Source organism: Lucilia cuprina, chromosome 5 (assembly GCF_022045245.1).
Source record: "Lucilia cuprina isolate Lc7/37 chromosome 5, ASM2204524v1, whole genome shotgun sequence".
NCBI lineage: Eukaryota > Metazoa > Arthropoda > Insecta > Diptera > Calliphoridae > Lucilia > Lucilia cuprina.
In genome coordinates this window covers 61375464-61400524 of record NC_060953.1, presented here as the reverse complement: position 1 = coordinate 61400524, position 25061 = coordinate 61375464, and the positions used below count along the sequence as shown (strand labels likewise).

Below are 25061 nucleotides of genomic sequence, written 5' to 3'. Positions count from 1 at the left end.
ACGCTCATTACTGCCAAAACAAAAATGTGACTAATATAATGCTACAAGTGATACTACCACATGTCCAGCCTTGGTCAGTTAAAAATACACTCTTTATTATTTAGTTTTTTTCTTCTTTTACCATGCCAATTTTATTTTCATGCTTATATTGATTTTCCTCAATATTGTCTAGAGACTTTGGACTATTCAATTGATATCAAATATTCCAGACTTTCACAAAATTCTTACAATAACAAAAAAAAAAAAAAAAAAAAACATAGAAATCATATTTTATGTAGGCACTCTTGTAACGTAATTCCAATGCGATTTTTTATATTTTTGTTTATAAAATAAACAAAATACTTCACATATTGATCTAATAAGAAAATGACCATAAATAATAAATGCTTCTTTATACGTTTACGAACAACAACACTAACGAAACAAAAAAAGAAAACAATAATCAAAATTTGTAAACAAAATTCACGTGTGAGTAAAGAAAGCTAAAGAAAACAACATTTACTATTGGTAAAATAACAAAAAAGGAAAGGAAATAAAGAAAACAATTGGAACAGGACACACTTGGATAGACTTGCCAATAAAACTCTAGTAATACAACCTTCTATATACATTCATCCTTTCATATAAACATACATATGTACAAACACTTTTACAGAACGCCTCAATATAAAGTGTATTGTTTTCTGTAAATTTCATTTTCAATTTCAAATTCAATCTTATTTGTACAGTTTGTTTACTTATTTGTTTTCTTTTTTCCTTGTATAAACTTCTAATACCCTTTCTTTATTTTAACCATATCTTCAACATATGGTTTTTCTATACATATGAACATATGTATGTCTACTTGTATAGGTATATACGCTAAATGTAGTTGTATCTCTTCAATATTTTGCAGGTGGCTACTATTCCATTGAACAAACTAAAAGTCGTCTTCGTATTATAGCATTGAATACAAATTTCATGCGGCATGATCCAAAATATTCCCAAAGTCATTTGGCAGCCGTAAGACAACGTATGCCTTCAAATACAATGAACGGTGGCGGCAATATGGGTAGTGCTGGGGGCATGGGTTCAGATTCAACTGAATATAAAAACTACTATTATCATCACAACAATATGCATCAACATCACGGACATGCCAGTGATTGGTCATCATCGGGACATGGTTATGGTTATAATAGTCATCATCGTGGCATAAATGTTATGCCTGGGGGAATGCATTATAACATGAATGGTTTGGATGGTGGTGGACGTGTCAGTGCATTGTCTGAATTTGAAAATCAAGATACAGAAAAACAATGGATTTGGCTGGAAGATGTTTTATCTAAATCAAAAGCTAACAAAGAAACGGTAAGTGATTTTTAATTAATATCATTAGTTTGCAGAAATATTTTATGATTTTTTAATGGATGGATGGATGCGGAAATTGATATTATAAATTATGACTGGTAGACATTAAAAACAGATTTTACTTATGTTGGATATTTCATTATGTTGGTATTTGTAAAAAATGTATAAGAATAACTAAGATTAGTTAAAGGTTGGAACAGGTATTGCGAACAATTGCACCTATTTATAGTTCTAGTTCAGTTCAAGTTCAGTTCTAGTTCAGTTGAAGTTTTAGTTCAGTTGTAGTTTTAGTTCAGTTGTAGTTTCCGCATCCATCCAATGGATGGATGTTCAGTTCAGTTCTAGTTCAGTTCTAGTTCAGTTCTAGTTCAGTTCTAGTTCTAGTTCTAGTTCAGTTCTAGTTCAGTTCTAGTTCAGTTCTAGTTCAGTTCTAGTTCAGTTCTAGTTCAGTTCTAGTTCAGTTCTAGTTCAGTTCTAGTTCAGTTCTAGTTCAGTTCTAGTTCAGTTCTAGTTCAGTTCTAGTTCAGTTCTAGTTCATTTCTAGTTCATTTCTAGTTCAGTTCTAGTTCAGTTCTAGTTTAAACAGTCAATAAATATTTTGCCTTTTAAACTGTGTATTAACCTACTCAAAATTAAACATTTTATTTTCTATTGTGATGTATGTAACATTCCCTAATGTGCACACATTATTTTAAACGGCTTAAAACATAAGTTTGGAAAGCCATCATTGCTTTCCTAAAAACCTTTCAGAAAGAAGTCCTATTAAAACTTTCTAAAATCTAAAAACAATATAAAAATAATTACCCAACATTTATTTGTTTGTAACGTTTGTATTTATATATCAAAGAATCTACTCACATACATTTATATCAAATTATTTTGGTCATTTCCAACAAAATTTTTACAAACTTGTGTACTAATCCTCTTTAAAATACTTTATTTTAATTACTTTATTAAATCATATAATTCATTAATTGTAAAAGCAGCAATTGGTCTTGAAAAAGTAGCAGCAGCAGTAGCAAAGCTAGAAAAACTAAAACTTAAAAAATAAGAAATAGAGGAAAGAAACTACCATCAAAACTTCCGGACAATTTTATTTACTTGTCTGCAGTGATATTTTAACTTGCACTTGTTAAACTACCAACACAAAATTTTAGAAAATATAAGAAACTTGCAAACGGAGAAAAACGAAATTTAACAAATTTACAATTTTAATGAAAAATAAAAAAATCAAATTTTTTTCAATGAGAGCTTCCTTTGCAGTAGTAATGCTTAAAGTAAACTTTTAATTTCTTCCACTTATTGCTTAATTTTTCTTTTTCGCCAAACTACTTACATATAGAGTTTTTTTATTCATGAAATTCTTTTTTTTTTAGATTTTGAATTTTAACAGAATTTTTGTTTGCTAGTACTACAGCAGCTTACATAGTTGTTTTAACAAATTGTAGTTGTTTTTTGCTGGTTTCAGATTTATATTTAGCTGCAGTAGTTTGTATGTTGCTTTTCTTGGTCATTACACTTGATTTTGTCTGTTAGTACAACATTTAACACATTCCTCTTTAAAAATAAAAAATCGGGAAAATTAAGAAATATATAAAAAAAAACTAAGAAATAAAAAAAAGCTGTGAAAAACGATGCCGTTTAAAAGATATAAGGAAAAACTAACAAGCAAAAGTTTAATGAACAATTCAAACCTGATTGTTAAGGTTGCTTTTATTTCTTTACAATTATTTTTGCAAGTATACTCTACTATAGATTGTGGTATTTCCTGAGTATTACGCTCAACAATTGTTATTTCAATCCCTTCTACAATATATACTTTATGAATAGATACAATTAGAGAAATATTGTTATTTTTATATTTTTGTGGAAATATTGATTTTATAAATATATTATATTGATTGAGACAAAAATTTAAGTATGTATTTACTAAATTCAGGGGTATACTATTACAAATGAAGTAAAATGTTGTACGAAAGAGGAAGCTATAAATGTAAATTTAGTAAGTATAAATTTATAAAAATATATCGAATACGTTAGAATGTTATATATAAATAAAAAATATTTAATTTCTTAGAAAATACATTTATTTTATAACATAAATTTTAAGAAATAGTCAATAGTTATGAATATCATAGCATTTCCGAAATCCGATTAATTTGATACAAAACAACTCGCTTAACAAACATACCTGGCTATTAAATTAAGTATACCACTTCGTATTTATGTAGTTTTTTTTTAACTTTTTTATTGCTCAATTAAACATATTTCTATTTTAATTGCAATTTTATAGATATTTGAAAGACCTTAACCAGTAAACCTTACCAAAACGTTAAAGCAGATTGTTAGAAAAATGGTTTTTCATTATAATAATGGAATGCAACAAAGTAAAGTTAGTAAGAAAAACTGCAGTTTAATAAAAAAAAAATAAAACGTACATTGATCTTTTGGAAAGTAAAAAATAAGAAAGCAATTACTGCACCATAAATTTAAAGAAATTTATAGTTTGCATTAATAAAAATTTTAAAATTAATTAATCAAGAGTTAAGCTTAAACTAGTAATAAATGTGTTTTACTTTTAATGTGTTGATTTCTCAAAAAATTAATTACATAAAACTGAACTAGAACTGAACTAGAACTGAACTAGAACTGAACTAGAACTTAACTAGAACTTAACTAGAACTGAACTAGAACTGAACTAGAACTGAACTAGAACTGAGCTAGAACTGAACTAGAACTGAAAAAAAATTATTTAAAAAATCGTGTAAAAGTGAAATCGTTTAAAACATAAATCGTGCAAAACGAGGTATATGTTATTAGAAAATGAAGAATAATACTAAAAGTAAGAGATATAATATACAGACAGATAAGGACTCATGTGTCATATGTTTAAATTATTTTTTTTTTTGTAATCTCTATATTTGTGTCTGAGGGAGGAAATCATTGAAATTGTGACATTTGTTTTTCACTCAACATTTTAAAAATCATTCACAATTTTTTTTCATATAAAATTTATTTTACTAATTTTTGTTATTTAAGTCCTTTTGTTTATTTTAGGAGTATATAAACACTTTCTGTATTTGTGTGTAAGGAATACAGTTTGCTATTTGGGGTTTCCTTAACATGTCTGATGGTTTTTCTGCTATTGCTTCTTTTTTGTTGTATAGTAGTGTTGTTTGTAGTAGTTGTATTTAATGTGGCTTTTTAGCAACGCTTAAGGCCAGTAACGTGCTTTGTATTATAAATAATATAAATTTATTTGAATTTTTCTTAGCTTCTCTTCGTTTTTGACTCATTTATCTTTATCTTTTCTTTTAAATGTATGTGTTAATGTGTTTGTTATTGTTGTGGCAAATGATTACAAAATAAAGATATCAAAAGTCATTGCATTATTGTTATCTTAAGCGTGACTTTAAATCCCCCTTTTGCTGTATTTGTTTTTTTAAGGAAAAACGAAATTTCGTTCGTAATCATTTGTTACAAATTTAAACTGACCCTTGTTGCTATTTTGAGGTTTCTTTTCCTTAACCAAAAACTTCTGTGCTCTTAGTATGTATTAGTGGATGTGCTGGTCTTTAGTTGTCTGTGGATTTAGTTTTTCATTCTTGATTTTTTTCTTTGGTCTCATGTTGTTTTCTACTTAGGGCGACAGGTTTCGGTAATGATTTTGTATTATCAAATTTACTTTAAATGTTGTTTATGTGTCAAACATTGTGTTAAATATGATGACATGCTTGGTCATCATTTTCACTTTTAACTTTTGTTGCGCTGCAAATTCTTTTTTCACACGTAACTTTGAATCTAGACAGAGAGAGAGGAGAGAAAATGAAAAATAAACTTTAAAGTAATTGCTGAGCTAATGTTGACTTCAATTTAGCATGACTCGAAGCAATTTAGCAGAAAATAAATAAAAGAATACTTAACTATAATAATTTGGTAAAATGTATTTGAAGTAGATAAAAACATATATAGATATAGATTTTTGCAAAAAAATATATTTAATTTAAAGTTCTTTCATAAAATTATGTTTACTGTTTGTGAGGAATCTAGTTAAAAAAAATAAATTTCTTCAATTTTATAGACCTAGAATAGTTTCAGAAAGTTTTCAGGTCTGTTCCAACAACCAGCTGAACTAGCTCCTCTCGTTCTGTTATATTTTCCTTTCTGTTCTTCAATATTATCTAAGTACTAATTTGTAGACAAAATTGCTTCAACACTTGAACTTTTGCGTTTATAAATATTAGAGCAGCGATTTATAAAATTAGCTTTTTTAATAAATATCCTTCTTTAATTTGCTTTTATTATTCCTTTGGTATCTTTTGTTCTAGGACAAAACAAAATTTTTGAAAAAAAACGAGACAGCATTATTTAATAAAATTTCTTTAATTTAGTCACGTTTTGTCTACACAATTGATTTGCATTATTATCTTCATGTATGTCATGAACTTTTGGCTTAAATGTTGATGGATTTAAATTTTTATGGTTTTTCTGCAAAAACAGCACTTTAATCATTGTTTGTGTAGAAATAAAATAAATAACAAAAATCAATAAACATGAAAACTCTGACGTAAACTATTTGCTTCTAAAATGCAATTAAGCATATTTTTGAAAATGTGCTATCTTCGCATAGATGATAAAAACGTATAAGTTCAAAAAATTGTTTATATTCACATTTGTTTTGTGCAATATTTAAACAAAATATGAAAGCTTTAAACAAACACAATTTTTAGGATTTATAGTTTTATAATTAATATAAAATTCGAAATCAGTATTGGAATCTTTAGAATATTTTCGTTTTAGTTCTAGTTCAGTTCTAGTTCAGTTCTAGTTCAGTTCTAGTTCAGTTCTAGTTCAGTTCTAGTTCAGTTCTAGTTCAGTTCTAGTTCAGTTCTAGTTCAGTTCTAGTTCAGTTCTAGTTCAGTTCTAGTTCAGTTCTAGTTCAGTTCTAGTTCAGTTCTAGTTCAGTTCTAGTTCAGTTCTAGTTCAGTTCTAGTTCAGTTCTAGTTCAGTTCTAGTTCAGTTCTAGTTCAGTTCTAGTACATTTATAGTTCATTTCTAGTTCAGTTCTAGTTCTAAATAGTACTTTTTTAGTAAAACTTATAAAAGAAGAGAAAAATAAAAAAATATTTTTAAAAATATAAAAAGTAAAGTATTTTACAATTTTTTATGTACAAAAACAAATAACTTAAAAAAATTGTAAAAATTGTAAAACTACTAAAAATTGTTTGTAAAAGAGCAGACTTGATGTGTATGTAGTTAAGTTCTAGTGATAAAGTTAGGACGATATCTCTCATATATCGACGCCTGTGGTATGAATTTTTAATTTTATTTTGTTTTTAGCCGATTTAAGTGAAACTATAGAAGAATACAGAACAAAGTCTCCTATCGAAAGACATCGAAAAGAACCTAACTACTAAGAACCACCACTAGTGAATTTAGTGAATTCTCCAACAAAAATTAAAAAAATAAAAAATTAATTCTCTGACAGGGGTTGAACCTGGTGTCTTTCAATTTGTAGTTAGAGTTCTTGACACTAAACAACTGATCTCTTGTTCAAATTACGTCAAACTGTTGTTTTGAAAAGCATGTAATTTTTGTAACATTTTCTATATTTTCTGCGTCATTAAATGCAAACGTATACTTTCAGCATTACATTTCGTCAGAAATGTGCATTCTGGTTATTTTAAGCACTACATGTGACTATCAAAGTGGCATTTTTAAAACACTTAATTTATTTGGAATTATTTACTACAGAAAATAAGTTAGTTGAAAATGCGGTAATAAAACTAGTGAGATGGGCAAATTGGCATTTTTCGTACTGAAGGGCATTTATTCTAGGACACAATTTTAATGCGGTAAAAATTTAACTCTCTACGTACATATTTTTTAAAACAGCTTCTACTAGCGGCACTCGTCTGATTATGTTTTCCCCCGGTTATTCATATAAGTTTGACAAATAAGAGAGTATATCTGAAAGTCCGTTCTTTGAAGAGTCCGTATTTACTAGGTCAATAGTTGATTACATAAGTTAAAATTTATTTTTATTTAGAGTTTTTATTTATTTATTTTTTACTTCGCATTCCGTTTTTTTTTTTTTTTTTTTTTTTTTTTTTTTTTTTTTTTTTTTTTTTTTTTTTTTTTTTTTTTTTTTTTTTTTTTTTTTTTTTTGATCAGTTATTTTTCTATTTACATTTTTTGCTTACTGTTCGTTTAAACTGTGCGTTAAATTTATTTTTTCGTCACATCAATATTCATTCATTTATTCAGTCGTTGATGGAATTGTGGTTAGTTATCTAGCATTTATTTTTTTTTTGGGTTTGAATTTTTTGTGATTATTTTTGCTTTTCCTTTTTGTGTAATAAAATATTCTTTACCACAAGTCTATTAATTTATTTACCAATTGACATTTTAGTTGTTACTTTGTGGTCAGTATTTTTGTAAATTTGTTTATTTGTGTATTTTTTGTGTGTTTTATCTATGTAATTATAAGAAACTCAATTAAGGATTAACGTTGTCCGAATTATTTTTCTTAATTGTATAATGTCATGTGTCACGTTTTCAAGTCTAATTCTATTTCCTGATGACATTTATTAAACCATTATTAATGTGTAGTATAATAGATATTTTAAATATAAATTTAATATACTTTTTATATATTTTTACTATGCTTTGAATAGTTTATAAAGAAGTACTCAAAGATAACTTCAAAACAAATTTCTTCAAATAAAACTATTGATCCTAAAAACAAATAATTATATGTCCAATTCGTAATCAGTGATGTACGGTTGTATCGTAGTATGTCGTAATTTTTTTGTATGACACACAATGTTGCGACATCGATTGTGAATTGGGCAATAATATGTTTCTTTTATGAGTTGCATTTATTTGAAATATGTAAGTTAAAAATATATAAAAACTGTTAGTTCTATCTGCTAAATTTAGTTTTTAAGAGTTTTTCAGAATTTTTGTTTATGCATGTCCTCTCAAATCCTTTTTTACCATCCACTCAATAAAAACACTTTCTGAATGCGTTTTATAATTTACTCACAACTTTTCTGTTTAACTTTTTTTAGTCCCAAAAAAGGTCTATAAATAAAATTTGGTCACGTTTTCTGTCCATTTATCATAAGAAAACATATTTGCATAAATTACTTTATTAAAGAGGCCATGTCAGGTCATTTTCTTATCTTTTAGCATTAAATGAAGACAATAATAATTTTGTTTCCAGCAAATAAGTTTTGAAAAAAAACGTGAATTTTTTCATTCCAATATTTAACGCACTTTAATGTATAATATTAAATTCAGAAACGAGCGCAGCTATAGGGGAATCATTTATTTTAATTTATATTCTGTATATAATTTTTAAATTAATAAATTATTTAAAGAGTAAATAAAATGAATACTGCAATTTGCGTATCTTCCTCAAAGAAAACCCAATAAACCCTTAGAGGATAAAGAGAATTTACACTGTATTTTAGGTTTTTTGCACACACTGCGTTATTTGATTTTGTTAAACTGGATGAAATATATTATTTAATTGACAAGATATATAATATAAACTTATCTAGTTGTAATCTTGTTATAGATCTGTTCTAGTTCTGTTCTACTGCTGTTCTAGTTCTGTTCTAGTTCTGTTCTAGTTCTGTTCTAGTTCTGTTCTAGTTCTGTTCTAGTTCTGTTCTAGTTCTGTTCTAGTTCTGTTCTAGTTCTGTTCTAGTTCTGTTCTAGTTCTGTTCTAGTTCTGTTCTAGTTCTGTTCTAGTTCTGTTCTAGTTCTGTTCTAGTTCTGTTCTAGTTCTGTTCTAGTTCTGTTCTAGTTATGTTCTAGTTCTGTTCTAGTTCTGTTCTTGTTCTTGTTCTGTTCTAGTTCTGTTCTATTTCTGAAATAGTTGTGTTCTAGTTCTGTTTATACTTCTATTGAGTTTAAAGAGTCTTTTTAAAGCTTTCATTGCACAAATACTATTTTAAATATTAAATCTTTATACCTTATTAAAAAAAAATTACATAATTTTTGGTTGCCGAAAATTTACAAACCAAAACATGTATCCATGACCCATATCCATCGACAAATTTCTTTGTTATCTTTTTGTATAAGTTTGTAAGAGTAGTATGTAACAACAACAGAAAGAACTGCTTAATTACAATTATTAATTATACTGCCAACGGCTGTGTAGTCTTTAAGCTCTTTTCTTGTTTTATTTTGTGTTTTTTTTTTTGCTTCTCTGTGTCCTTCGTCTTCAATCTTCTCTAAATACAACTTGATTTTTAATGTTTAGCATTGTTGTTTTTTTTTGTTTTGTCATTTCTGGTGGGGTTACTTTTCGGACTATTCGCCTCCCCTTTGTCTACTTTTTCTCATATTCATTATTGTTTTTTATTTAGGTTTTTCTAATTTAAATTTTTTCCTCATTTGAATCGTTTGCTGTCGGTTGTTTTTCCAATTTTCCTGTTAACTGTGTCCATTTTTTCCATCAATTCTATACTGTTAGCATACAACTACAACATTAATTAGGCAGTGTTTTTCTTCACAAAGTTGCTATTTTTACCAGACTTTTTTGTTTAGTTCATGTCTATAAGTAGTAAAATATTTTTTTGCCATTGTTATTTTAGGTTCATGTGTTTTTTTTTTTTGTTTCTTTTTCTGTAACACTCAAAAATGTCGAAAGGATTTCTGCTTGTAAGATTATCCTTTTTATTAGCATATTTTATGTAGACATTTTTTTGTGCTATTGTCGTCATCGTCGTTGTCATTTTTGTGTGTCATTTCCTTTTCTGTTCATTTTTTCGTTTCTCATAAGCTTCATTATCTTTGCCGCGGGTGGTGGCATAGAATGATTTTGTATATTATGACAAAAAATAATGTCAATCTTAAATTTCCTTTAGACATAAACAAATTTACCCAAAAGAAACAAAAATTGAAAAAAAGTGTAAAAAGAAAGAAACAGCAAAAGGGATGAAGTGTTTTTAAAAATATTGTCTAAAGGATGTTAATTTAAGTATACTGCTTAAATTATGATGACAATTTTTTTTTTGTTTTGCTAAATAAAAATTAAATTAAATTTCTTTAATAAAGTTCTTTCCTTATTTTAGTAGGTACCTACATAAATATCTACTCAAAAGTTTTTAATAAAATAAATTATAACAAAAGAATAGGTTAATTTTAATATGATTTAAGTAACTGAGTTACCAAGTTTTTAGGGTTATGAATTTAAATGACTTGTTTACACGTGGAAAACGTCTACAGTATGTTTAATGAAAATCAAATTAGTGTAAGTTTTTATTTCCTGTATTTAAAGTGAAATTATAAATAATCATACGTGATTTGTTTAAAATATGAGATTTTATTATGTCTCTGAGACAGAAGAATAATTTGGGTTAATATTATTGTATCGATTGTGTAGTAGCTTGTTACGTCTTTAATAGAAATAATCTGAATACAAAATAAAATAATAAAAAATATCGAAATTAAAAAATTAAAGTGTAGGTGTTTGTTAGTTAGTTAGTTAGTTAGTTAGTTAGTTAGTTAGTTAGTTAGTTAGTTAGTTAGTTAGTTAGTTAGTTAGTTAGTTAGTTAGTTAGTTAGTTAATTAGTTAGTTACTTAGTAATTGATTTAATTAATGGTTAACAACTACGCAACAGTTGCTAAATTTTCTTCACGGCACTGGTGGCGTATAACATTTAGTAAAATTATATTCCATATTAAACATACTCTCCGTTGAACCTGAGTAAATAACACAAAACCCTTTTAATTAAAATTACTCTCAAATTTTTCCAGTTTTTATTTTTTTGCTGTTTACAATTACTTCTGTTAAAAATATTTCATATTGTGAGCTTCTAACCTTGACACATTGTAACAAGTAAAAATCCTTTTAAAACGCACACAAAACAGACACAAAACATTTGAAATAAACAAATTTCATTCATTCACATTTTTTTTACTATTTCTGTGTTTTTGTTCCTGTTACTTTATTTACAATGTCCGTTATTGTTTTAAAAAGAGAGAGGAAACTTGATCCTTTTGAAAATTCTAGTTGCATGTTGTTTATAAATTTTATTTTATATAATTTTATATTTTGTACGTTTCTCTTATTTCTATTTGCTTTTGTTGTTGGTTTTTATGTCTACAGCATATCAACATCATCATCATCATCATGAACATTTTACCAAATGGAATTTAATTAAAAAAATACCAACAGGGTTAAGCGGACAGTAAAATGTATACAAATAAATATAAAAAATAAAATATAACACATAATACAGAGTGAGAGCGTGAGAGGAAAAAGAAAAAGAATCAAATACTAAAACAGCTTGAGTGTTTTCCTCTTTATTTCGCGTTTTTGTTGTTGTTGTTTTTGTTTGCCATAGACACTTATAAAAATAAACAATCACATACATAATATAAATCATACGAAGGTCATCAGAAAAGTCGAATATCAAACAATCTTTTAAAAGAAAATTTAAAAACAATCAAATTTAATAAAATGTTTTTTAAAGCATAAATTTGTAAAAAGTTTAAAATAATTTTAAACATATTATTTTAATTTAGAAAAATAGCATAATTATTTTCCTAAAAAATTTTATATATGAACTTTTTCTATCTCTGATTTTATATTTTTATGTGTTGTTTCAAAATTTGGCTTATATCTCCAATATTTATGAGCCGGTTTTTTTTATTAGCAAACAAATATTTGATAGAAAAGACGTAACCGCCATTTTTTGTAAATATTTTTTGGACATTATGTTATATCTGTTATTGCACAGAATGTTTAAACAAATAATGTCGATTTTTAGGGGTCACGTCAGTTTTGTTAAATGTTTGATAGGTGTGAACGTACTTTTAGTAGTAGTTTTTTTTTTTTTTTTTGCTTTGTTAGGAAACATTTAAAAATATAGAAAAATGTATACTACATGTATAAACATTATATACAGTAACGATGATAATCATGATGCTGATGATGAAAATAAAAGATGGTTTTTTTTGCTGCATATGTCCTTCTGCTGTTGCTGGTATTGTTGTTGATAGTTTAAATTCATCGCTTACTTCGTCACATTGCGTTACATAGACTATTTTATTTCATTTAAATTTTTTACTCATTCTTTCTACAAAGTTATTTACACATTTTCTAAGCACTTTTTTGGTTTATGAATTTACTTGCAGTTTTTTGTACTATAAGTATTATTGTTGTAACAAATAAAAGTTACTCCCGTTAACTAAGTAAATCTTAGTCGTTACCCCCAATGTGACGTTGATATCCCTTGACAGACAGACACACAGTAGAAAACGAAAACTCAGGAAAAAATTTACATTTTTTATTTTATTTCATCATCAACATTTCAACAACAAAATATTGTAAATATGGGCACAAAGAAATGAAAAATTATTTTAATAAAATAAAAAAAAATGTTGAGAAACATTCATATACTTTATCAAGTTTAATTATATACGCAATTATTTTTGAATTGCAACAAGAATTTTGTATAATTTAAAACAAATTGACGTCGTTATTTTTTTATATTCGTTTTTTTTTTTTTTTTTTTTGTAACTTATGATTTTTTTTCAGTTTCATCTTTATATTTGTGCAATTATTTTAAGTTCAGTATGACAAGAAATTTATATATACTCTACTGGTCGGAATTTTGAGAATAATTTGATGAAATTTGTCTCATACTCTTCTTTTGGCCCAAAGACAAACGCTATTGAAAATGATTGAAATCGATCGATTATTTTGTCTAGCCCCCATACAGAAAAATATTTTTGAATTAAACTTTATTTTTTAAACATTTATATAATATTATTTTATACAATGTATTGATCATTAATTTCAGATAAAAGATCCTGAAGTTATATCTACAAAATACAAACCAAGCATTTTGGGCATTACAAAGGGATTGGAAATCACCCCAAATCCATCTAAGAATTTAACTTCATCCTTTTTGTCTAACGTTCATTCTAAGCTACTGTATAATTGCAACCGATTCATTAATCGCTCGTTGCTCAGACTGCTTGGGATATTTTGGCCTAATATTATCTCAAACAGAAATCTGTGGCAAAGTATAGCTAAAACACTAATATGTATGCTGATCGTATGCAGAATCAGAAATGAAGTTCGATTTACCATGTAACAACTGAAAAGTTCTGGATAGAAGTAAAACTGATAGCACAACATAGATTAAAATGAAAAGGGGGGAATCCCAAATAATCCCGCGAAAATTAAAATTTAGTTCATTCTAAAAAATCATTGAGAAATATTTTGTAATGACGTATAGAGAGAAGAAAAAGGTCTTTTTTGTGACTTTTATGAAAAATTAGATATATTCCTTTACTAACTAAATTGTCAATCAATCATTCGCTTTTCAAATATTTTCCGACTCGTTATTTTCTACTCTTAGGTCTGCAATATTTTAAAATTTCACTTACATATCGAATATTTAAAAATGTTTTACATGTTTATCTGACATTAACAATTACTTATTAAACAGCACAAAATTAAAGAGCTTATAAAGCACACATTTGAAATTCTAAAAAGTATAAAACATAATGTTGTCTTTTACCCTAGATAGTGATTTTATAAAATAGGATTAATGTGAAATGAATTACGTTAAAGAATGTTAAATTAGATCTGATTTATGTTTCACACAACCAGCTTATTGTATACTTAGTGTCTGAAAGTAAATACACACATACATACTTACATATTGATGTTGCTGATTTTAAAACCAAACATCAAATGTATGATTTCGAATATTTTGGTTTGGTTTACATATGTATACTAATTTAAAATCATACCTTAAAGCATTCATGTATATAAAATCTTTGTACATATGTATGTTTCACATATATACTTACATATTCTTTCTTACTTGAGTTCCAACATACTTACTTCTATATTCATATGAAACTATAAGTATATAATTCCTTGTATCCTTAAAACATGAATAAGTATATGTACGTATTACTTTTTTTGATAAATATATCGCAACAGTATTTGGTAAGAATATTAAGTACAAGTTATTTAAGTAAACTGAATTGTTTATCGTTTTATATTAACACATTGCTGCTTGCTTACTTTAGACAAAATATTTATTCGCAAATTATTTTTCCGCTTTATCAAGTAAATAGTAAGTATTCTTATTTGTCTTACCAATTACTGTAAAAATATATATGTACAAAAGTCCCTGGCACTCAGACATTTATAGATTTAAATTTTTTGTAGTGCTATTCTACGCTTTGTTGCTTTAGATATAATAACATACCTAAGTACTTGATATTATAACTCAACTTAAAAATCACATACATATAAATAGTCATTTATATGAACAGAAAGTACTTTTTTATTATAAATCGTATATACATTTATACGTATGTAGTTAGATACATAGAAATAAATTTCTTCATCTAACTTCATGTTTCAATATCTACATACTTGTAGCCGTATATTATAATATTGTTCGTTGATGTATGTTTTTATATTCACGTTCATTCAATTCAATTTAAATTGAATTTTATTTTAAACTTATTTAGTATCGAATCGATTTTTTTTTGCTAGTTATACGAGACAAACAAATAGAAAAACAAACGAGCTGTGTGCCAGCAGCAGCCTAGAAAAAGAAGAGTGAAAATAAATAATGATAACAAAGTATAAATAGATAATAGATCTGGCACTATTCACTATGTAATTTAGAGGAATTCATGCGAAAAAATTCACGTATTTCCCGTATAAAACAAATACTTGAAATGGAAAATATAATGAAATACAAAATGTACTTCTACTGCTGGTTCAATAAATTATGAGCAACCATAAACTTGCTTAAACATAAAAATTTAAAATTAATAAAAAAAAATTTTAAACTACAAACTATCAGGTTGTAGAGAAAATTTGGATTATATATATTGCGTGTAGTCTGACAGTATTTATATATCTAAAATCAGCATTTGTTGGTATAAGAGTGTTTTTACAAAAATTTTAAATTAAATATTTGTCTGTTATAAAACATATTTGGAAAGGTTTTGTGTTCGAAAATATATTAAAATAGTAAAAATTGTCATTTTAATAAAAATTAACGTAAATTTCTAGTTTTTTGAAGATTTTTCTACTGCTGAAAATTTTTCACTTTTTATTTGAATTGTTTCTCATTTTGTTATTGAGAAAATCTCTCTTTTTTATAGAAAAAATCCACTTTTTCGGTGTAAAAACATGTCGTTTTTGTTGTAAAAAAATTAATTACTTATTTTTTATTTTTGTGAAATTTAACATTTTTTATTATTATTTTTTTTCTCTTTTATAAAGAAAATTTTCGAAAATTATAAAAAAATTTTTTATAATTTCTCCCTATAATTTATAGAAAATTGTTGGAAAAATTCATCCGATATTTCATATTTTCTCCAAAATCTTCCCTTTATATTTTATAGAAATTTTTCGGAAAAATTTTAAAAAATTCTCAACATTTCTCTCTATTTTATAGCAATTTTTCTTAAAAATTCCCTTATTAACACTAGTTTACATCCAGAAAAATAATTAAAAATATGTAGGACGTAAAATATTTCAATTATTCATAAGTAAATATATTGCTAAAAAGGGGGTAAATTAGGAGTTCTTCCTCACAACTCTCTAATAATGGATTCCTCTCACAAAAATATTAAAAATTACTTTGCAATAATCTTAAATCTTGGTGAGTAGATACCATTTTTATCATTTACACTTCCACGAGTTTTTCGGAAAAAGTATAAGTATGAAATAAACTTGAGGAATAAAATGTCAATATTATTTTTAAATTTTATTTTTTTTAATTTAAAAAAATATCAAAAAAAAAATACTAAAAATCGAAGACGTAAATTTTATATCATTGACGTTTTTTTGAGTTGATTGTTAGGTTCCCAAAACAGGTGGAAGCACCCAAAAATCAATTCTCATTTTCAAAAATTTTTCCATCACTACTGAAGAAGGCTGCCTTACAAAAACCAATTTATTTGAAAATTTTGACATATAGGAAAAAAATTAAAATTGGTTATTAACTACCGGATATAACCCTTTCAAAAATATGTTTCCTTCCATGAGCAAACATTAAATGTTAATTTGTAAACTGGTGTAATAAAATTTTTAAAAATTTCACATATTTTATAGAAAATTTCTCTCTATATTCTTTATTTTTTTAGAAAACTTCCTTTTGTATTTTATAGACAATTTTCGAAAAAATGTCTCTTTATATTTTATGGAAAATTTTTAGAGAAATTCGGAAATTTAATTTTTATATTAATATTAAAAAAATGCTTTGACAAACTTTTGAAAATTTTCGTTTGTATAAGAAAAAAGTTTCTTTCTCCTTTAATAGAAATCATTTTAGTTAATTTTACGCTTTATTAAAAAAATGTTTTTAACAGAAAATATTTCAAAAATTCTCTCCTAAAAGCAGGTTAAATATTGTTATATTATCTTAATAAATTTATCTTTTAGCCATTAAATTGTTTATTTGTGCACTTAAAAGAAAGGGTTGAATTAAATAAAACGTTTATTAAAACTGTGAAAGAAGCTAAATTATTTACTTCAAAATCTCTTCAAACTTGTTGACACCAAAAGTATTAAAAGACAGAGCAAATGTTGATAAAATTTCATAAAATAGCAATAAAATAACTTTGTGGGAAAGAAATTTTTAAAGAAATATATGAATTTTAACATTATTTAATATATTTTCATAAAAACTTGGTAATCAAGGGAGTCAAACGTCCCTCATATGCCCAAAAACTACTTACAAATAAATATATATGACATAGATATTTATACATGTCTTATAATTCACACTCATGGTAATGCTATTTATAGTATATTGTACATATGTATGTATGTATGTCAAGAGCTGTATGGTAGAAATAAAAAACTTTGTATATGAAGGGAGGGATTGAAATGAAAAGAAATATTACTGGAAGCAAAATTATGATTTCATAATAAATCTTTTTGTATTGCAAAAAACTTGTACGTGCATTGCATTCCTATAGTTGAAATACATACTCCCTGGTATACAAGTAGAGAAAGAACAGCGGGCAAGGAAAATAAGTAGTATACCCTGCTAAAATAGTAAAATCAAATATTTTGAAGAATTGCTAAATGGTAATCAGTCTTATCTTAGCATTGAAATAATTGAATTTCAATTCCAGGTCCAGATTTATATCCACGGTTTTAAAACCATTTACAAAAATTTTTAATGATTTTATAAACAATTTGTATCTAACAAATGTATTAGAAAATTTTACTTCGATGTAGCACACTCTCAGGAATTTATATTGCGAGACAGAAAGACTTTTATAACTATACGAATCACGATGATGAAGAAAGTTAACACATTGCATTTTTTTTTTTGAGATATTCGCATACAAAATATTTTATTCCTTATTTTTTTTAATTTTCCCCTATAAATTGCGGTTAAAAAGAAATTATTATACTTGATTCGAAATTAAATTTTCAAGTGAGTTAAATTGTTAAGAAACATATAATAATGTTGAGTTTTTTTTAACTACATACATACTTATATATGTATGTAGTTCATTTTAAGGTTTATAACAGTAGAAAAGCACTTTAGTATATTTTTTAAAAACAAACTGACATAAAAAGAAATAATGAAATTTTTAAAAAAGAACTGAAACGTTATTTATTCGCCAATCATTTGAAAATACGATTGTATGAAAAAATTTCAAACTGTCAATAACTACATGTTGCAATGAATCTCTTGATAAATGAAAAAAAAAAAAAATACTGTAAATATATGAAAAGCAACTATTATTGGCCTTAATATTGGAAACTGACTTTGTCTACGAACATGTACTCAGGGGAATTAAATAATGTTCTTAGAATACAAAATGAAAAAATAATGTACATGCACACATATTCTTATTTGTCTATGTATATGAAATGTTTTCAAGGTTTTGAAGAAATCATTTTCTAATAGCGCAATTTTTTGGAATTAGAAAATAATAATAATGAAATATATTTTTTTAAATTTTTTGTTGCTTTAATATTATTTTAACTCATATTTTTTGAATTTTTTTATGGAAACATTTTGCTAAATTTGGTTTTACTCAAAACAATAGGTTGGTTTATAGCGGCGGATGGCAGTGAGATCACTTATACTATTTTTTACTCAAACATATGCTTACACAAGCAAAACCAGTCAGGAAACTAATTTTCTATAATCTTTCATTTACACCCCCCGGGGTGTTATTGTAATCCCGGGGAATAAAGAGGTGGTCAATACGTCTAGTCTGGCCGGGACTAAAAAAATGGTTACAGTGTACACAGCTTAACCAGAGAACCTGATAATCTGATACTACGGGTGACCAGTTTCCCGCAGGACTATGTCCTGTCTGGTCAGTGGATTGAGGTTCCTTCGGGATCCACTTAGTGGTTGGGGTTAAAACCATAATTCGCGGGAAGAGTGAGTTGCGGTTAAAAGACTGATGTAAGGTAAAGCCTATATTTCAGGATAAGTTAGGTGCTGTTTCCGGTACAACAGATACCCCACAGATGAGTGATTGTAGGACTAAGCGATGGAAATTAGTTGGTATTAATTATATATAGTGCGGGATGGGGTATGCCAGAGTAAAGTCTGTTCATATCAGAATTACAACAGTGTGTCCCTGTGAGTAAGAACAAGGTCTAGACTAATTTGATGGATTCGTACTTCGGTCTACCGGTTATCTCTCTAGGTGCTGTTGCCAAATCAATAGAGCCCATCTCATCTGCATGGTTGTAAACGGAAGTTATGTTTTAAGTCTAGGAGGTTAAGGAACGTGGCAGCAATAGTCAGAGATTAGATGGCCCAAATAATCGAGTAAAGTGCTTGTACATGGACCGCCTCAATCCATGTACAAAAATTGCAACCTGCGTGTAAGGTACAGAAATGAGCAGTGGTGAGTTATTTATTTTTTACTCACCCAGTGGTTGGAAAAGTACCACTCTGTGAGTCTATAGACTGATCTACAGTCAAGACTATAGACTATTCTACAGTCAAGACTATAGACTGTTCTATAGTCATGGCTATAGAATAGTTATAGACTCGTCTATAGTCAAGACTGAGACTAATTTGCAGTGAAATCTAAAGACATTTCTAGGGCCAATTTCTCCTTTGTAAATGTTCGTATTTATTTCATTTAAAATAGCTTTGTTTAACGCTGAGTATGCAGCAAACTCAAACGATATTTCTTGATCCAAAAATTAAATGCTTCATTATTCACAGAAACGAAATATTTTTTTCTGCATAAAAAAGCCAAATAAACAAATATACTTCTTCATTTAATTTTGTGCTATTGAAACCACTGTACAATGTAATGTTTATAATTTAGAATTAAACAAAATAAAAAGAGTAACTTCATGGTTTTGCCACAAATCTAGATAAAAATCAGCTTTCGTTTTCACATCCGCTCTGTATTTTTGTTTCTCCTCTTTTTCCTTAGTATCGCTTTTTTTATTCCTTTTTTTTGACAAAATACACAAAAATCTGCTAAATGCAAAATAAAGACAAAAAGGAAAATAAAAAGTAGCTTTAACATCCGGCAAAGAATGGTTGTCTGGTTTAACGCACAAATACAAAGAGACAAGTAGCAACTGTGTTTATAAGCGGTGTTTGTCTGCCACTGTCTCTATATGTGCAGTTGTGACGTTTTATAGGTATAAACAACAGAAGAGGCAGGAGCAACAGCAAAACAACATAATAGGCTTTCAACAGGAATGTGGCAACAAAATGTTGCAAACGAGTTAAAAAGAACAGAAAAAATTAACAAGAAATGAGTAAAAGTAAAGGAAATTTTTAATGAAAAAGAAAAATAGGCATAAAGTTTATATTAATAGAGTACGACGACGGTAAGTAGAAGTTAAAACGAGAGAATAAAAAAAAGAAAACAAGATCCCTTTCATTTATTTATGAATGAAGCGGGTTTGGGTAGAGATTTATAGTAAAGTAATTCTTTTCAAATTGTGAATATGGTTTTTTTTATCTTTTCTTTATCCTTTTGACAAAGTAATAAAAGAATTTGCATAAAATTTTTCAAATAAAAAAGGGATTTATATGAAAATTGTTTGTAGCTTTTGGGGCAATAAAAAATGATTGAATTGATAATAATGTAATATAAGATAATTATATTTTTCTTTATGATTGTTGGGTCGTTTTTTTTTTTTTTTGCAAAGTCGCCTAATGAGGGATGTCATAACATATTTGCAAATCTACTTAAGTTCAAATGTTTGAGGCTAATTATATAAAAAATAGGATGGTATTTTTATTCAAGAAAATGCAAATAAAATGTTTTTAAATTTAAAATAAACATATTTTTTAATATTTCAATTAAAGGGATTTTTTATTTAAAGCACTAAAAGAAATAATATATATTGAATTTTATCATTTTATTATTTTATTGACTAATATATCCTTGTATATATGAAATCTTGTTTATAGATCATTCTTAGGTTCAATCAATAGCCTGGACTTTAGATCTAGAAATAGTCATGAATATTAATCAAATTTTGACCGTTGTTTAGCCTATAGTCTTAAATACAGATAATTTTGTAGTCTAAACTAAAGATTAGTTTATAGTCTCGACTATAGATCAGCGTGGAACAGTTTATAGTCCTGATATTATATCAGTTCATTCTTGACTATAAAAAAGTTTATACTCTTCACTATTGCAGCATTGGCTATATACTTATTAATTCACAGCCTAGATTACAGAACAAACTATAGTCAGAAGCATAGATCAGTTAATATACAGTATATACATTAGAGTTTCCTGATTTACAACCTTTAAAGAATCTTCTGCAGCAATACTTCTCATTGCATCTGTTGGGTCTTTTTTTATCAAATCGCTTTATTTTGCATTTAGTAACATTTTATAATTAAAACCTATAAATTTGAACGATTTTACTTTTTTTATTTTAATTTATTTTATTTATGCTTTTTCCACAACTTTTGATATTTAAACTTTGTTTAAACATCGTGGCTTTCATTAAGATATTTTACAACTTGGCCCAATGGTACATGATGTAGCAGGAAAACTTCTACTACAGAAATAAAATACAGGAGTTTAATTACCAGAATATTTTCTTAGTATTGATGTCTGTGTTACTGTAAATGTTTATGGCCAAAGTGTAAATGTAATAAAGGAGAAAACAAAACAATGTAAACAAAATGAAAAAAAAATCTCAGAAAAACTCGACCCAAGAAATCTAAGGTTTTAATTTAAAGTTTTTCTTAGTGAAAAATAATTCAAAATGATTCAAGCATGAAAAACCACAACACCGCAATAATGAAATTCCATCACTTATCCTAGAAAATCCATGAACAGGCTTTCAGGCTTATATTATCTTGTATTACATTAAATCGCTCTAATATCTCGTTTCTATTTTTTTCCCTTTTTTCATGCTTTTTTAGGCTCATCTATTAGATTTTATTTAACTTTTTTCCAGTTTCAGTTTATTCCGTTCTGTGTGTACGCATTTTAAATTAAATTTGCAGTAATTTTGTTGATATTATACCACAAGTTGCCCTCCATTTATATTCTATATCTATTTTAGAAATATCCAGTTGAATGTTATTTAAGATGAAGGATATTTAAATTAAAATTAGCTACACTAATTTAAAAGTGTTACTAATTGCTAAACAAGTACATTTACATACTTTTTAGAAATATGTATGTATTTGAAATCACATTTATATATAACGTTAATCCTGTTAAAGGATTTTTTCAATTTTATTTAAAAAAGTTTTATCTAGAATTAAACGGGTTTGAGGTTTAAATAACATTGGAATTGTTAATTACTCAAAGCATAACATTTGCTACAATTTAAATGAACATTTTTTATATAAAATATTTCTTTTGCTTTATAAAATTTTCGTAAATTTCACGTTCTTTAGGATTTTTTTTCCACTTATTATAGAAAATTTTCCACAACCGCTTTTATGAAAATGTCATAATAATTATTTATCTCTTAATTATATAGTTTATCTAGAAAAAAATTCAAAAAATTTTCATTTAATAGAATATTTTATTTAGAATATGTCTCTTTTAAGAAAAAAATATTTTTTATGGAAAATTTTCTATTTAATTTTTTATATAATGAATTCATTTACGAAACTACTTTTGTAGTATTAAGTCTATAATTGTAATATATTTTACTAATATTCTAAATCCTTACAACTTATAAATAGAGTTCAGAAAACAGCTATGTTACCACCTCAGTAGTTTAAATTTTAAAAGTTTTTTTTAATAATAATTTGTTGCATTTTTTAAATAGATAAGATATGTATGTATCTGTGTGGTTTTAAATTTTCCTGCTATTTGTTTTTTTTTTATCCACTTATTTTACACACACATACATTTTTTTATACTTACTATATATGTAGTACATATTATGTATTTGGAAAAAAAAATTATATAAAAAATGGAGCAGTGGTGTTTAACACACGCTCTTAACCAGTATGTCTGCAGTTTAGGTCATTACCACCACTGCTGTTGTGTGTTTTTTAGAGGCTATCTTAGTAAATATGGAAATCTATTTCATTCTATGCAGTCAACTAAGCAAATAATGGGTAGTATTTGGAAAGTGCCGACTTAAAACATTTTTTTTTTGATTTTTCTTCTTGTATAAAAAAATACAATTTTTCTGAGTTTTTTTAATCGAATACTATTCTTTTGCTTAACAAAGTAGTGCTTCTTTATTATCAACATCAAGTCTATGGTATATTCATCTGATTCACTTTATAAATCATTTCAAAGATGTCCCTTTTTTGCAAGATTTCATTGAAACTATTACGGTTTCATACACAATTATATTTCATAGAGTAGAGCATTATTTATATAGACTTGACCGATCACATTTTTGGTTTTCTTTGTTTGCTAGATATACACGAGCTTGTAATATAATATTTTTGAAAAGCTTAAAATAGGATTATAGTTTTTCCAAACAAAATTCAGTACTCTTACCAAATCTAACTACATTCATATAATTCCATACCATAATTCATATACACTCATATGTATCTACTTATATACCCAGCCAAAACTTGCATTGAGAAGTAAAGTGTTAAAATGATAAAATTAACTTACAATAGTATTAAATGTAGGGAGTTAGGTACAGTCGCGGATCCAGTGGGGAAAAAGAAAATATACCCCCAACGCTTAAGCTAGATCCGCGTCTGGTTTATTACTTACTACAATGATCCTTCTAAGGCATTTCTAGAGTAAGTACAAGTCATGGTCATATTTTTGCTGTGTATGATTGTGATTATGTAAAAACTATATCATATACTATTTTACTACTACTTACTACTTAGGTAGATATATACATATGAAGGTACTGACACACAATAGTATACTTTTATATGAAGTATGTATGTAAAACTTTCTTTATTTTATTGTTTTTGCAATGGCTCAAAAACAAAATGTTTAAAGCAGATTATGTTATTACAACTACTTTAGTTTACAAAAAACATGTTGACCAGCAACTAAAAGTCGTTGTTTTTAAAGGCTAAAAACTATTAAAAAAATATATATGTGCATATGTAAGGACTTAAATGTATGATTTGGTAAACATATTGAATTAAAGTGTCTTACAAATGGAAATTAATATTTTAAACTATGGACAATAACTTCCATTAGAGGTTTTGACTGTAGCGTATCTTATGTGACGAACATTAAAACAAGTATCATGTTTAGAAAATAAATTCCACTATATATAGACTTATGTATACTACAGTTGCTGTAGTAGGTTTATAAAATTGTTAAATTATCTAGATATATTCATTAATCTGTCTACTTGTTTAGGGTCCAAGGGAAAAAGTCTTTAAACATGTTTTTGAAAAGATAATATTGAAAATTTAAATCGGTTTGAAAGGATAAGCAGACAGATTTTCATCCTAATGGTATACAAAATATTTTCCAACACTTTATGCTCGCTTGATATTGTATGGATAGTAAAAGTATTTTAAAATATTTTCTGAAAAATTTACTTTTTAAAATTTTTAAGTCTTTTTAAAAGGACACAGGATTACGAAATAAAATGCTAAGAACACAGATTTTCTCCCTTAAATTTACAGCAACATCATCCAGTTCGTGTCTCTTTTTGTTGGAGGGTGTTTTATGTCCAAAATTAATACTACGATATGTTGCAAATGGAGTGAAGATTTAATATAACCGTCATTTTGTTCGATATTGGTTACAAAACATATATATTCTCTACAAGTTTAACTTAGTCCTTATGTTATTGTACTTGTTTTAAAAATTCAGCATATGTCTGTATATTGTAACAAATTCCATTTAAATTATAAGTGTCACATATATTATAATTGAATTTAAGTTTTTTTTTCTACTTACTTTAGTATGTGTTTTAACTCTTTTACCTCTCTAATCAGTCTTTGTAACTAAATATGCTTTAAACTATATGATCTTAGGTAGTATGTACTTAGAGAAAACCATTTGAAAGTAAATTAAATTTAACACATGGCAAGGTTGAGTAAAGTACTATAAAGAGGTTTATGGTATTAAAATGAATTGATGGTATAAAATTTAAAATAACATACAGACAACTAGTTTGGGTTTAAAGTTCAAAATTCTTATATTAGATTATATACAACTTATTTTTAATAAAATTTCTTAAACAAATTTGTTTAAATGTTAGACTAATCAATTCATGTTAGCAATATAACTTTACTTCTAAATTTCAAATTTTTAAACA

At 26.5% G+C, this 25061-nt stretch overlaps 1 protein-coding gene across 1 annotated transcript in view; it reads left to right on the top strand.

The window, feature by feature from the left end:
• Nucleotides 1–25061, top strand: part of LOC111675090 (acid sphingomyelinase-like phosphodiesterase 3b) — a 184095-nt gene that overhangs the window by 152283 nt on the left and 6751 nt on the right. The window contains exon 6 of the mRNA XM_046953126.1: nucleotides 896–1350. Within this exon, the coding sequence (XP_046809082.1) occupies nucleotides 896–1350 (455 nt within the window). The remainder of the gene's footprint in view (nucleotides 1–895; nucleotides 1351–25061) is intronic.